Source organism: Anastrepha obliqua, chromosome 4 (genome assembly GCF_027943255.1).
Source record: "Anastrepha obliqua isolate idAnaObli1 chromosome 4, idAnaObli1_1.0, whole genome shotgun sequence".
Classification (NCBI taxonomy): domain Eukaryota; kingdom Metazoa; phylum Arthropoda; class Insecta; order Diptera; family Tephritidae; genus Anastrepha; species Anastrepha obliqua.
The window spans coordinates 29134752-29151007 of NC_072895.1; the positions used below are offsets into that span (position 1 = coordinate 29134752).

The 16256-nt window shown below is 36.9% G+C and overlaps 1 protein-coding gene and 1 pseudogene across 1 annotated transcript in view; both read left to right on the forward strand.

The window, feature by feature from the left end:
* Positions 1-16256, forward strand: part of LOC129244068 (titin-like) — a 76384-nt gene that overhangs the window by 35524 nt on the left and 24604 nt on the right. Inside the window, exons 3-6 of the mRNA XM_054881683.1 lie at positions 10993-11284; positions 11364-11848; positions 12025-12116; positions 16040-16252. Coding sequence (XP_054737658.1) covers positions 10993-11284; positions 11364-11848; positions 12025-12116; positions 16040-16252 — 1082 coding nt within the window. The remainder of the gene's footprint in view (positions 1-10992; positions 11285-11363; positions 11849-12024; positions 12117-16039; positions 16253-16256) is intronic.
* On the forward strand, positions 7845-8171 carry LOC129246320 (cytochrome c-2-like; annotated as a pseudogene).

A 16256-nucleotide genomic window follows, 5' to 3' on the forward strand; every position in this document is an offset into this window, starting at 1 on the left:
TATTATTTTAATTTTACATAAATAAAATAAGTAATAAAAATTATTAAGCAGGATTTTTCATGCGTTTTATAAAATATAACAAAAAAAATCATATGCAGAAGCCGGTGCAAATAACAACAGGCGATTGATAAGTGTCGTGTGGGAGTGTCATGTGTTGTATGTAATACAAAATGTCGAAAACTGCGCGCAGCACTCGGGATGGTGCGTTACAGTATGGCCACCGCACGCGAGCGGAACGTTCGTTCAAAATCGTTAAGTGGTTAACGCTTTACTGCATGAATTAATAAAGCGTTGAAAAAAAATTATCCCACGTTTCACCCATAGCTTTATTTAATTATCAATAAGACAGTATTAAAAGGAAAATAAAGAAAAAGTTTCATATTTTTCACCAGAACCATAAATAAAAACCAGTTGTAATATATAGAAAACAGTTGAAAATCGGAAAAATTATGATCCATCGAGAAACATGAGTAACCGACTCCATGAAAATATTTTGTCAAAAAGTGCTAACGTTTTACTCTGTCATCGTTTTTTGAAAATGAATCAATTCTGCTTTTTCACCCCTTTGCACAAAAGTGTCATAAAATCATGGACAATTTTTTTGCGTTTTATGATTGCTAAATATTTATATATTTGATGGATTAAAATAATTTGAATTCCTTCATAATACTTAATTTGGAAATAAAGTTGAATCAGAACTGCAATACCATACATGGGCCCATATGCGATAAAGGGTTGATGATTGCACAACCCATAAATTGCACTATCTAGTGAGTTTTAATGTTTTACTGGCTTACTGTTTTCAATAATGGCTTATGGATAATCATCATATTTTTCAAAATTTAAAAAGTATGAGCGATTCGCAAATTATATAACTCCAGCTTGGCCCTATTCATGTTGAATTGCCAGGCCAGACTAATCCAATGCGAATCTATTAAAGGTAGTATCGGTAAATCAGCTGATTTTTTTTTTCTTTCGCCACATCTATGTGGCTGTCAGCCTAGAATGAAACAAGGCGAATTCATTCTTTGTTTCCCACTTTGCCAATACTTTTATTTGACAGTCAAGCGTACACAACATTGTTCTTGCTCTAGTGCTACCACCTTTAATGAATGCGTCTCGGACTAATCGCAAAATAACTGAGAACTGCCAAATAGGTTGCCAGGGAAACGAGTGTTGTCAATCTGAGAATCGGGAAAGTTATTGTTTTTTCAAAAGTCTCATCGATTCTTCCGGTCCCAAAAATTATGTTGTCTACCTTTGTTAACGCCAACAGAAATTCTGGTGAAGCAAACTTTAGCAGTTCATAAGGTATTCTATATTCTCCCGGCGCTTTATTTCTTTTAGCATTTTCGATGGTTTTTCCGACTTCCGTGAAAGTTATATTCATCTTTACATAGCGCAGCTGCGTAAAAAATATCTCAATTAATTCCGATTTGGAAATGGTTTTTAAAATCCATCGCTGTAATATCTGTACCAACTTGAAATGAAGTTCCTCTTATATCCTTCGCTAAACTCCTCCATTCCCTTGCAGTTTTGTTGATTCGTTTTTCAATTTTTTATAATAATCTTTCATTCCTTTTCATATTTTTGTTCTTGTTTTGTCATATTTTTGTTTATTGTCAGCCCTGTTAGATTTTCTGAAGGCATTCAGATATTTGAAGGATGGCCAGCACTCCCCAGCATTTAAACATTGGAAATTGAACCATGCATTTTTAAGAGTGATTTAAATATTTTTGGCAGGTGGCAGGTGGCACTGACATTTTTATTATGTTGACAAGTTTTATACACATCCATTATATCTCCTCCATTTTTAAACTTATTCAAATCCTGGTTTAGGTTTAGTTGGTACTTTGACGTATCTTTTTCTTTAAGCCTTACCTTCGGCAATAAGTTGTTACAATACTTTCCGTTTAGCGCCATATTAATTTTTAATATTAATTTAACCCCCCTTGTTTTAAAACTTTCGGTTTTGCACCCGGGTCTGACCTTTTTTTCGTCCTATTCGATTATTCTTTTTTAAAGTTTCTATCCATAAATCGATAGAAAATTAAATTTTAGGAAGCTACCTGGCAGCACAAGGCGTTAGTTATAATAGAAATATGTTCAATTCACGTCTAAAGCCAAAAGAGTCTGGCCACATACGGGTGCCCAACGGAGGGTTAATTGGCATATGGTTGGACCATACTTTTAAGTCAATTTCGAACTTTCAATGTATTTCAAACCTTTTTGGGAAACTACATATAAATCGTTTACAGAGTTACCAACTGCGCTTATGAATGTAAAATTGCCTTCCTTATCACCAGTTGTTCTGCAAGCAATATTACTAGACCGAAGTCCTTACAGAAATCCATAAAATCTTTGCCTTTATTATTAAATACCGCGTCTCATGAGCTGCTATTTTCCAGTATCTGCTGGGAATGTAGCTGCGCACATGCCTTCGACTTTTTGTTGTATATTTCCAACTCTGACACTTAGGTCTTCCATAAGAAGCGAAGTTTTCGCTGGGTTTTCCTTGAAAAATTCATTTGCCACTTCAATTTTTTCATGTCAAGCTGCTCCTCTTATATTTTTTATATACCCCGTTCCCTCCTCTCGGGAGCATAGGGCCTCGACAAGATTCTTCCATAGTACACGGTTCTGAGCTGTTGTTTTTGCGCCGTCCTATGTGATATCGGCGTCTGTTAGCTCGCGCAACAACAACCCTCGCCAAGTGATCTTTGGCCGACCGCAACCTCTGCTCACTTGCGTGTTCCAGTCCAGTGCCATTCTCGCGATCCTATCTGGTGGTTTTCTAAGCGCGTTACCTATCCATCGGCACTTTCTGCGTTTGATTTGCCATACGATGGGCTCTTCATTCGTTGATCTCTACAGCGCGTCGTTACTGATGTTGTTCGGGCAGAATATTCTACAGATGATGCGGAGTCATTTGTTGACGAAGAGATCAGCCATGCTTCCTTCCGTACAACCAAAATAACTTCACACATGATCTGTATATTCGCGGTTTAGTGCGTCCGGAGATTCGCGAACTCGTTCATACTGTATGCAACGCCGTCCTTACTTTGTTTAGCCTGCAGTTGACATTTTCATCTGCTCCGCCGTCTGTCGTGATAGTGCAGCCGAGGTAGCAGAAGCTATAGACTATTTCCACCGGGCAACCGGTTGGCTGACTCTCAAAGTCTTTGTCTTAATGGTGTTAACTTCCAGTACGACAGAGCGTGTCAGCGTGATTAGCCTGGCCGTCTTCGCTTGCAGGTCAGTGAGTTTGTGAGGGAGTAAGCAGATGTTATCGGCGAAGTCTAGGTTCTCGAGATATCTGGTGAAACTGCTGCTCCTTATTCTCTTATATATATTTTTTCCTTGTTCACTCCTCTCGGGAGCATTGGGCCTCGACAAGACTCAGTCTTGCGTTTGTTTCGTTAAGCTATTTTGATTTCTGACGGGGTAGGTCATTAGCCTGTCGCTACCAGTCCTAAATAGTGGGAATGCCTACCTGTCGTTGCTTAGCAACAACGCCTTCCTACTGCTTGGAGCGCCATCTGTGTTTCACAATTTTTTGCCAGAAGGATCGCACAGATGGTTGAGGACTTCTCTTATATGCACATGGATAAATGTTGTTATGCCATCCTTTACGTGGAAACTTATTACATCTACTCCACTTTCAGCTTTAAAACTATGGCTTATACCCTTTTGTTGCAATTATTTTTTGACGCCGTACTCGCAACCTCAAGACACTCTTCCAAATTTGCTGCTGCGACTTGCTGGTTTTCAATAGGTGTAAAAATTTTAGAAATATTTCTTTGCTTGATTTATTTTCTCTCTATATGAGTTCAAATCTTCAATTTAAAGCTTTCCATATGAGAAAAAAAACACCCTTTAGTCACACATTTTTAAATTTCTTTTCTGGTTTTTTTTGTTTTGGTTAGAAAAATTTAAAAAATCTTGTTGAATTGTGTAAGTGGCACAATTGGCGCGAAGGGCATAGCGGATCGCGATTCATTGAGTTGTGCGGCCGCACAACTTCCCCAATTAAAAGAACAAACACATTTTCGTTTCAATGCTGCCAATGTCGATGTGGCAGCGGTACAATTTAGCTATTTTTGTTAATATTATTTTGCAATTTGATTTTTGAAAGTGTGTGTTTTAAAGAAATAGAAACAAAAGAGAGATTAACTATAATAAAAACCAAAACAAAAAAAAAATCCAAAAGGTATCAAGAACTGACGCTACAAGTGTTCAAGTGGGCCTTCTGTTGAAAAAGAAAAATAGTGAGCGGGAATGCTCATTCAGATTTAGTTGACTTCCTAAATTAGGAATGATGTTTCATAATTTTTTTTATATTTTTGATTTATACACCAAATATTTTTTATTTTTTATTTTTGTGCGCTTGCTGTCAGCACTAAGCGCTGTGGTTTAATTGAAAAAAATGTTAATGAAAATTAAAAAAAAAAATTAAAATAACTAAAAGATTCTTGCCTATCAGAACATGACATTTCTATGTGGCTCATCATTTATTTCAACCAATTTATAATATATTAAATGTCTAAAAAATTGAAATAAACCACAAAAGTAAATATAAAAAGAACGAAAACTAGAAAATAACGACATTCTACTATATTTAATGTGTATACTTAACACAGTTCGAAGTGTGTCTGTGATAAAAAAGTGATTTGTAGAGCTCTTTGCTGTGACATGCCAACCCACGCCAATAGAATTTAAATATCGTTTGCATCTGTTCGCCGGCAAATTTATAATTTTTGTTTTTGGTTTTAAATGAGTTTACAAGTGGGGTTGGCAGCGCGAAAATTCTATGCGAATAGTGAATAAATTATATATCCTAACAAAAACAACAACCGCATAGACAACAGCATAAAAGAAAGAAAAAATTTAATTTTGCTGAATTCGTAAACTAAATGAAAAAATGGGCAACGGTTGTTCGAAATGTTGTCAATGCAACGAACACAAACAATACCACGGCACACTTTCATCAGCCTCGTCCGTTTATAGAAGAAGGTACATTGAACTATCAGATTTTGTAATAAATTTAATTTACTACTTTTAATAAAAACATATTTATTTATAATTGTTTTTTTGTGAGTGTGTGCCAAAAATTAATGGATGTAGACCAAGGAAGTGCGGCTATTACATTTATATTCACATAATTATATGATCTTTTGAAATCGTTTTAAGGGTAAAAAAATTACAGAAAAGTTGGAAATTTATACACTTTTTTAAACCTCCGTTGGACAGCTTTTTTTAAATCTTCGTTTGGTCGCCCGGGTCTGGCCGTTTTGTGTCCTGTTCGAGGACCCTTTTTAAAAGGTTGTTTCCATAAATCGATAGAAATTCAATTTTAGGCAGCTCAAGTCGTTAGCTATAATAGATATATGTTGAATTCACGTCCAAAGTCGAGGATGTCTGGCCAGACCCGTTGCCCAACGGAGGGTTAAGGGATTATATACAGTTAGAAGGCAGAAAGAAAGCGATTTTTCCAGAATTTCTTTTGAGAAAATTTTTAAATTTAGTGATCTAAAAATTTGTACACATATTATCTTATCTTTTAACTGTTGCTGTTAGTAAAAATATTTAAAGGGTGGTTAAGTTTCAAGGGCCGGTGTTGCTTTGAATAAAGTACAATTTTTTTAAGAAATTATTGTCATTTCTCTTTAATATGATAATATTGGTCTGGCTCAATTATGTATGCAACAAAATATCGGCCTCGGCGGCACAACTCCATCCGATGGTCCAAATTTTCGATGACGCTGAGGCATAATTGAGGTTCTATGCCGTTAATGTGCCGAATTATCTCATCCTTTAGCTCTTGAATTGTTACTGGCTTATCGACGTACACCTTTTCTTTCAAATAACTCCAAAGAAAGAAGTCCAACGGTGTCAAATCACATGATCTTGGCGGCCAATTGACATCACCGCGACGTGAGATTATTCGGCCATCAAATTTTTCGCGCAAAAGAGCGATTGTTTCGTTAGCTGTGTGACAAGTGGCACCATCCTGTTGAAACCACATATCGTCCACATCCATATCTTCCAATTCAGGCCATAAAAAGTTCGTTATCATCTCACGATAGCGAACACTATTCACAGTAACTGCCTGACCGGCCTCATTTTGGAAAAAATACGGCCCAATGATGTCGCCGGCCCATAAACCGCACCAAACAGTCACTCTTTGTGGGTGCATTGGTTTTTCGGCAATCACTCTTGGATTATCATTCGCCCTAATGCGGCAATTCTGCTTATTGACGAATCCACTGAGGTGAAATGTGTTTCATCACTGAAGATGATTTTCTTCACGAAGTGCGCGATATGCATTTTGATTTGAACGCCCGTTTTCATAATAAGCCTGAATAACTTTAACGCGTTGCTCGATTCTGTATCTGTCCATGGTTCAAATTGAGTTTATCTAAAATTGAAAAATCTGGAATGAAATACAGAAAAAACTTGACATTTAGATGTGGTTCACATTCAACATCGGCCCTTAAAGTTTAACCACCCTTTTATTTTTAAAGGAGCCACAGCTGATTGCTTCTCTCAAAAAAGACGTTTTGCGGTGACCACTATATCTTTGAACTGGATCCACTGAAATTAAAAGCCAAACAGATTTCGTTAAAGTAATGTTAAATCTAGTAATTAATCAAAGGAATAAGGAAAATAAAGTTTTTCGACAAAATGGCGGTTTCTCAAAAAAAAAAAAATCGATTTTTGACCAAAATTTTAGCCTTAAATTGCTTATAAAAAAATATTTATCGGTGAGAAAAAATTAAAATTAAAAAAAAGAGACTAGTTACTAAAAAATGTATTCAAGAAGCTCGTGTTAAAATTTCAGACTAATCGGTTAAGCCGTTTTCGAGTAATGTTGGTCACCGACTTTGAAAACCCCATTTTGAGAAAAACGCTCTACCGCATTTTACGGCCCTCTAAAACGCCTCTTCCAATTCGCGTGTAACTTCGAAAATATTCACCGGAACGATAGTAAATTGTCTGTGGGTATTCTTAAATATATGTACATTAAAGGGGAAAGTCCATGTAGAAGCCTCAAAATCGGTCATTTTTTAACATATTTTTAAAGGTGATAAAATAATTATATTACTTTGAAGCTCTAACGCATTTTCATTTAACCTTTTGAGAGTACAAAAAAATTGTTTTCATTTTTCATGGCGGCTCAGGATCATTTCTTGTCGGCTGCCTACGGCGCGAGACCCCAAACTGCTCTATTTATTACTATTAATCTATCGATCGGAAACAAAAACATGAAATTGGTTTTTTTTATAACATATTAACGGAAATAATGAACCTATAAATTAAAAAAACAAGTATAAAATTAATTATAAAATAAGCCTTTGAAAAAAAGGGCAGAACTTAGGGCTATTTTATTGACATTTTTAACCCCCAAAAAGTAATTTATCAACGCGAAATATCTGAAATTTTAAGTTTATCCTTCCGATAATAATGTACAGAAAGGCCACACCAAACTTCAAACAAATCGGTCGTTAACTTTTTGAGCGCTCGGGCCGCTCTCTACATAGTTAATGGGCTATAGAAGCTATAATATTAGGAATTTCCGCATGAAAATTTCACAGTATATTCTTAAGATACTATACTTTCGAAATGTGGGAAAAAATCGATTTTTTGAAAATTTTACATGGACTTCCCCCTTTAAGAAAATAAAATAAATTTTGTTTTTGAGAATTCTAACTGTATACATATAACTCTTATTCTTTTTGCAAAACTTAAACCCTGTTCCCGCTAAAATCTTGCAAAAATGCTTATCTTCACTGTATTTATGTTCAATATCCAGCATCTTTTAACATCCACTAAAAAGGGCAAGCATGGGCGTACGAGCTGGTCATGTTAAAAGAGCAATAAACTCTTCACCCAACATTGTACTCAATGTCATACTATCGAAGCTGGTGGCACTCACAAGGTCGGCCCTAACCTGCACCGATCAGACCGGCCGTAAAAGTGATCAGTCTGCGGGTTTTGCTTACACAGTTGCCAACAAAGTGAAAGGTATTACTTGGAATGCGGATACCCTCTTCGAGTACTTAGAGAATCCCAAGAAATACAACCCAGGCACAAAGGTGATATTCGCCGGGCTGAAAAAGCCCAACGAGCGTGCTGGTCGTATTGCTTACCTGAAAGCAGCTACCAAGTAAATCTAATCCACCAAAAACTATCAAGAACTGTAAAATAAGCTGCCGAAAAGTAAGCCACCTCATTGATGCTTAACCCTTTGTTATTAAGGATTTAAACACAGTAAGCGGCGAAGGCGGCGTAAAGGCTCCAGTTAAACGGAGTCTGGGGAAATGAAGTAAGCACTGACCACTGTCAGATATACCACCAGTTGTCGGAGTGGTGCACGCTGTTCTCGATGCCAGTGGACAATCGGGTGCCTGTCGTTAGCTTCGCTAGGAAGTAGGATGTTTTGATCCCCTATAGAGATCAATGGTTAAGTCCAGAGAACCTATTAACGGAATATCAGCACACTTTCTACATCGACGGATCCAAAACCAGTGATGGTAGCGGATCTGGATGGTACTTAAACGAAGACACTAAGTACTCCTATGCCACAGGACAGATGACCACGGTATTCCTTACAGAAGTCTATGCCATCTTGAATGTGGCATACTGGCTAATCGAGAAAAAGTGGTGGGGCAGCAGTATTGGAATTTGTAGTGACAGTCAAGCTGCACCGAAAGCCCTTGCTAACCCACGCCGCTCTTCGAAGTTAGTCTGTGAATGTAAGACAAAACTGAATATTTCTGCAAAACACAACAAAGTTAATCTTATTTGTGTGCCTGGTTATTGTGGTATTACAGGGAATGAGTTAGCTGATAAATTGGCTAATGAAGGTTCTGCAAGTATGCCACTAAGCCCTGAACCCTTTTTAGGTGTTAATTCCGCATCGATTCAACTATGGACATCATGAAGTCTACCCATAGAGGACGTTGGTCTGGGTTGAACTCGTGCAGAGTAGCCAAGTGCTTTGGGAAAGAACCAAACAGAAAAATAGCGAGCTTTCTCCTAAAACTCAGCAGAAAGGACCCGAGAGTAGTGGTGGGTGTAATCACTGGGCACAACGCATGTGGTCAGCATATGGCTGCCATGGGGGTCGTAGAAAGCCCGATATGCTCATCCTGCCTTGAAGATGATAACACTGCAGAGCATTTTCTCTGTATCTGTCCTGCGTTTTCCAGAATCAGACTAAGGATATTGGGTTGCTATATACTGAGTATGGATAAAGTTCATACTCTTCCTCTTCTGGATCTCCAAAGATTCATCAATGAATCCAAGAGATTTGTGGAAGAGTGACCTCAAACTAATTTATTCGTCTTACCATCCATAATGTATCTATCCTGTCTCTCTATTCTTTCTACTGAAATCTATCCGGGTGTAGTACAATGATCTCCTGACTGATCTAATCTAATATAAACACAGTAAATCAATTCAATGGACATTTGCCACTAAGGCAAAGGTTACCGCATCTTTTTAAGAGCAAAGGTACACCTTTTAGTTTTAAATGGCTGGTACCTAATATAACTCCAAAGCATTGAAGCATGGGATAAATGAATGCCCCCACTAACTACGATGGTATTAACCGCTTCAAGCTATTGATGAAATTCAAAGGGTGTGTGATATTTAAACCCGCAATATCTGCAGTTGTAGCAAAAAAGTGAGAGTACAAATGTCTAAATCTTTGCCCGACGAGAGCAGAGCAGAGAAGCTGAGAAGGAGGTGTTGAGCTTCTGCACAAATGACTTGAAGCAATCCCAAGTCTCACTGCATGAATACCTAACGGACAATGTCCGGTATCTACCGTTACCTACCAAATTCGAGAGCTGTGGCTTTGTTAGTCTTAGAAGTTCACTCGAGCGCATCCGATCTATCCGTGGCTGAAAGGAACACACGACTTTGCACGTTTACGCACTATCCCAGTGCTCGCTGAGTTGACGCGAGTCGCATTTTGCAGGAGTAGACCGCAAGTTCTCAGGAGAACTTCAATCCTCTCATTTTGCTTCGGGGTCTCCTGTTTAGCCGGCTCATCAGCCCAGCCCAGTTTCTCTTTATGCCACTGTGACCGGGAACCCAGATGAGTCCAATATTGAAGTATTCGGATGCAGTCGAGAGAGAAGCCAGGCATTTCTCGACTTATTTCAAACGCACAAACAACGAGACCAAGGCCCTAATTGCCGATGGCTTTCGGAGTAGATATTTATGTCCTTTACAGTAATTACATAAGTGAGCAACCAATCCAATGCTTCTTTAATTGCGGCTATCTCCGGAAGCCTAAAATTGAGTTTGATGGGGAGTTCCTCGCAAAATACTCCCCCTCCAATTTTTCCACAATATCTGAGTCGAAAGTTCCTATAGATTTACGTCTTGTTTTTTTAACACATTTTTTTTCTCTAAATAAGATTAATATTAGAAAAATCTAATATAGTTTTTTACATGTTCGTTCCATATTTTTAAGACTCTCCAATTACTTTTTTCACGAAAAATTTAAAACGGATTTGATCTCCTTGATTTACTGTTTATTGCTATACCAAAGCGAATGGATCTGCGGGTGAACGAGGACAAAACGAAGGACCTCCTGTCGTCAAAAAAGCAGTCGGTATCATTGGAATACGCTAATAGTTGTACGCTCTTATAAAAAATTGTGCCCTTTCCGATTTAGATCAGTGATAACTCGTGACATTTGACCTGACTTTGAAGCCCTTTGCTTCATTAAAAGAAGACAAAAATTGTGTCTACTCGTTGCTTACTTTAAGCTTTGAGCTACGAGTAGTAGCAATGCATTTTGTGTCTTTCTTTCGGTCCCTGGAAAGTCAAAATCTATAAAAAAAGATTTTTATAAAAGTCATAGTTAGACATTTTGAGTGTTTGAGTGAGTGAATTTTTTTTTTTTGTTTCTATTTTTGTTTATACCTATTGTAATTTTATTTTATTTACATTGTCTTTCATCTCTTCTGCCTATAGGAGCCGTGGAGAATTACCAATTGAGAATTCCGATCGCTTTCGAATAACACAGACCAGCACCGCTGTGCAATTGGCCGTGGAGCACGTGCAACGGGAGGACGCCGGTCATTATACTTTGATAGCTAGAACGAAAGGCAACAATGTTATTCGCAAAGATGTAGAGCTCATTGTCGAGGACAGATCGACGGGTGAGGATCCGCCTATATTTCTACGACGACTGGTCGATCTATCGGTGAAGGTGGGAACGCGTACTCGATTGTTAGTCGAAATACGAAGTTCCACAGAGTTAAAGGTAAGCTTTGGCTGACTTCTTTACTTACAGGAATGCTATTATACTTTCATATATGTACTCGTAAATGCATACCGTATAGCTCACCTGGTACCGAAATGATCGCCGAATATGTGAAAACGATCGAATTAAAGAGATAAATGAGGGTAATTTCCACTATCTGGAAGTTAGTCCCGTTATTTTGGAGGATGGCGGCCAATGGATGGTTTTGGCTGAGAATTCGGGTGGACGCAATTCATGCATTGCTCATTTAAATGTATTAGTGCCAAAAGCCTACAAATCACCAGAGTTCATTGAGGAGTTACGTGCCGTGCTCACACAACAAGGCACTGTTTCACTCGAGTGTAAGGTGGTTGGTGTGCCCACACCACAGTTGCGTTGGTTTAAGGATTCCAAAGAAATTAAGGCTGGTGATGTATTTGCGCTAACCGCCAATGTTGACGATCCCACATCATTGGGCACCTACACCTGCGAGGCGGTCAACTGTATGGGCAAATCATATTCCAGTTCAAAGGTGCATGTAGTGGGACGTGGCAGTAGAGAAGGTTCACTTAAACCAGCTGACAGGTAAGCACAAGACAATTGTAAGAAGAGCTCATTAACACTCACATCACTTGATGGCATTTATAAAATTATCAGTACAACAAGTAATTGGTTCTTATTATTTTTCTCTTTTACGCCTCTCTCGCGCTCATTAAATTCATGCTCTACATTTCACTCACATATTCATCGCTTGCGCATAGCATCCCCAACAATGCACCCCCGCCGATATTTACGAACGAGCTGCGCAACGCGAGTGTCCGCATTGGTGAATCAATTGTACTCGGATGCCAAGGTAAGTGTGATTTTGTTGGTAGTAGTCGTGATCATGATTGTGCCGTTGCTCAATACTCCCAATTTTTGGCCCATAGCCAATCACACAGTTGCCCGACAAGCAACGAGCAAAATAATGAGGTGGGCACGAAAAAACAAACAAAATGTTTTCGCAAACTTGCGTCACTACTCAGTATAAGCATGCATGTATGTATGTACCTATGTCTGAGACAGGCGCGTTTATGCGCGAATGTAGCTGTCGCTGCTGGCGTTTAAACCGACAAATGGCTGTTGTCACATTGACGTTTCTTGCGATTGACGTTCGCACCTACATAAGTAGCCTGTGTGATCTACATATCTGCATATAAGTACTTACATATGTGTATGTAAGTATTTTGCCAAGTTTGCTATGCGCAATAGGCACTTAATTGATTCTTTTCACGGAAACATTGAAAATCTCAAACTTGAACTCGTCTAAATTGTTGGAACATTTGACGTGTTTGTGGTAGGTCAGCTACATTTTTGCTTGATCGTGTTGAGCATTGTGCTCATGTGCGCGTATGTGTGTGTGTTATTGCTTGTGTTGGTAAGTGGCTACGTGTGCTGCAAAAGCGAATTCGGTGATCAAAACAAATGGATGTCAAATGAAAATGGTACAGCAATCGAATTGAGATTAATGGGGGAGCGCATGCATATAGGCAGAATGAGAACCGAGAACGCTTTCGTGTTTTGCGCCCGTTGGGATTCTTGCTCGCAGGTATAGTGCGAGTATGACTGCATGTGAATAGGCAAAAATATAGACAGTTATGCAGACATACTTTGGAGTTCTCATATGCAGATATTGCAGATGATTGTAATTTTAATCAGTATGCTGCAGATAATTTTCAATTTGTCTTTTATATTTTTTATATATGCACCCAACTTTATTTCTACATGGAAGATACGTTCCTTAAAAATGCGTGAAAAAAATCGTGTAAAAAATATTTGCGATATGTGGTACATTTTGGGGTATGTTCCACAATTTTAAAAAATCGTGTAAGATGAAAAAAACTATAAAAACTAAATATTTTCCCAAAAACGCATGCAAAAAAAGTAATAATGAAATTCACTTCAAAAACAATTTATTTTTATTGCAAAAAAAAATAAAAAAAAGTAGTGTACAGTGAAAATTCAAGTCATAAGTACAAAACATATAAAAATTTTAATTAAAATTAGGAACAAAAAATCAGTTTCGCTAAAATTAATGGCTACTTGATAATAATCGTGCACGTTTATTATGGATTGGACCAAAAATGCTACCATTAGTAGATATGTCAGATACTATTATATGTCCGATATGTCCAGCCCATCTGTCGGGTTTTATTCAAATTATTAACGGCTTCTGTTGTTTTTTGCACTGTAACAAAGTCTGTTATTAGCGACTGTGTTTTGTTCTCATGAGTTGTTTATAAAGGGTTTTCCAATACGGCATTTAAAAAAAAAAGTATGCGTTTTACGTCATAAATGTCACACATTAATTATGTTTAGAAAAGATTTTATCACAAATTTCAAAAATCGATTCTATAGAGAAAACACTTTCGAATATTTAAAAAAAACCGCATCAAAAAATATTAAAAACTGCCGGAAAAAGTAGTTTCGATTAAAGTTTAAAGTTTGAGGTACAGGACCGCTCTCTACCTAATTAATGGGTTGTATAGGGTTTTTTAATAGGTGCGCTTCAACTTTTTTCCGATAGGGAGGGCGAACGACGCAATATTTTTTATTTTTCGCTTGTCGTTTGTAAACTTCATTGGTATACATTTCATCATGGAACGCTACACACTTGAGCAATTTTTTATGAAAATAATCGTTCTGTTGCTGCTACTTTAAGAGCATTACGGCCATTTTACGGTCCTTTTAACAAGCCGTCCCGTTTTGGGGTTATGTGAAGTCATTGGTCTACAGTAACAAGCCGGCGACGATTTGTGAGCTCAGAGCCAATATTGAACGCGAAATTGCTGGAATTTCGGCCGATTTATGCAAAAGAGTGGTCGAAAATTGGGTTCAACGATTGGACTTTGTAAAACGTGCACGCGGTTGTCATGCAAAAGAAATCGAATTTCATACTTAAATGTATATGTTCAAACTCGACAATAAAGAAAAAATAATTAGTTAAAAAAGTCAAACCGTTTGTGTTTTATTCAAAAAAGTTCAAAAGTTGAAGCGCTCTTACTGAAAAACCCTATAGAAGCTATAATATTGGGAATTCCCGCATGAAAATTTTAGAGTATATTCTGAAGATACAATACTTCGAAGTATTGACAAAAAAAAAATAGATTTTTTGAAAATTCTGGGCGTACTTAACCCCATAAAGCTAATTCAATGCCATTTTGGAGTTTTGTGGAATCTAAATTTTTCCACTGGCATTGCTCAATGCATATTCGATTCTTCATTAAAACTCTCTTGCCAATTTTGACTCTCTGATTTTGTCTTCCGATGATGTCCCATATGGGATTGCTAAACTTAAACTGTCTTTGAAAACGGATGTATACTTCCAATTTATGGATGGATTTTCTCCTTTTCTAATCAAAAATATTCAAGCTATGGTTTTACCACTATGTATGATTTTTAAGGGGACAGATACCTGTAAACGGCCATATTTCCCTGATTTTTATTAAAATTATTTAAAATGAAGAAGCCAATGTATGTTTTTCAAAATTGGCATACAGTTTATTTATACATTAAAATAATATAAACATTTTTTATTTATTTTAATCATTTTAAATGGCGGATGTACACTCAATTCTTCCAGGAAGGTCGCAGCGGGGCTTCTCAATCGGCGGGCATTGTAGCATCGGCGTCACTGACCTGAATATAAAAAACCAAAATTTTTGTGTTTATTCATGTCATAATTTCTATATGAATTAAACAAAAAAAAAAAATCGCGGAAGAAAAAGCTAAAAAAAAATGAATTTTGGGGCGAATTTTCCTACTATTTTTGGTTCGAAAAAATTATTTTTTCGAAAAAATTTCGAAAACTTATAAATTCACATAGAAAGCAATATCATAAAAAAGATGCGTGCAAAATTTCAGTGAGATCGGTCAATAACTTTTTGAGTTATCGTGTACGCCAATTCGAAAAATATAGTTTTGAGAAAAACGCGCCTAAAGTTTGAATACAACGTCACTATACCTCTCCCAGCGCTCAAATGCAAAGAATAGAGTCGTCACGGTTGACGATCTGTAATATAAGAAATACTTAAATTTACGTTCTAAAATTTTTTGACATATTATTAAAGGATTATATCAACATTTTATAAAAAAAACTTTTTTTTTCGAAATTTTACAGGCATCTGTCCCCTTGATATACACCCTAGCCACCCACGCTTTGAAAATTACCATTCAAATTGCATAGACAAAAATGAGCTTTTCCTTAAATTTAGTACATCTTTACAGATCGATGGCATTTAATCTCCTCTCTTAACTTTCAATCAAAAACGTTCAAAAATTTATAGATTTTTTTTATTAAAAAAATGAAGAAATTTAATACTTTTATAGTGACTCTAAAACCCGCGCAAAATTAAAAAAAAAAAAATAAAAAAATTAAAATAAATAATAATTAATCCGGCTTTTATTATTTGCGGTATAATTTTTTGGACATTTATGAAGAGAAATTAAAAGTGAAAATTAAATAATATCGATCCTTTATACCAAATTTACGGAAAAAGTGTACTTTTACCATGCAAATTGAATGGTAAGCAATTTTTAAAGCGTTGGCGGCATGGGTAAATATGTATTAAAAATAATATAAATGTATATAGATGACTTACTTTTTGGGCCATAGAAAAAATGCGGGGGTACATCAAGAAAAAAAAATGTTTTTTTGGAATATTTTAGGGTACTTTAACATTAAAAGCGATTCTATCTTAAGTACGTAATTTGTAATTTTTTCGTAATTATTTTCAGTTGTGGTACCACCATGGCCGAAAACTGTCATCTGGTACAATAAAAATGGTCGCATTGAGCCTGGCGAACGATACAAATTAATTGAAGATGGCTTGGGCGTCTATATGATCGAGGTTAAGCCCTCTGAGAGTTGCGACGAAGGCGAATGGAAATGTGTAGTCACTAGCTATGAAGGTTGTGTGGGCATATCAACCTGTAACGTCACAATGGACAGTGA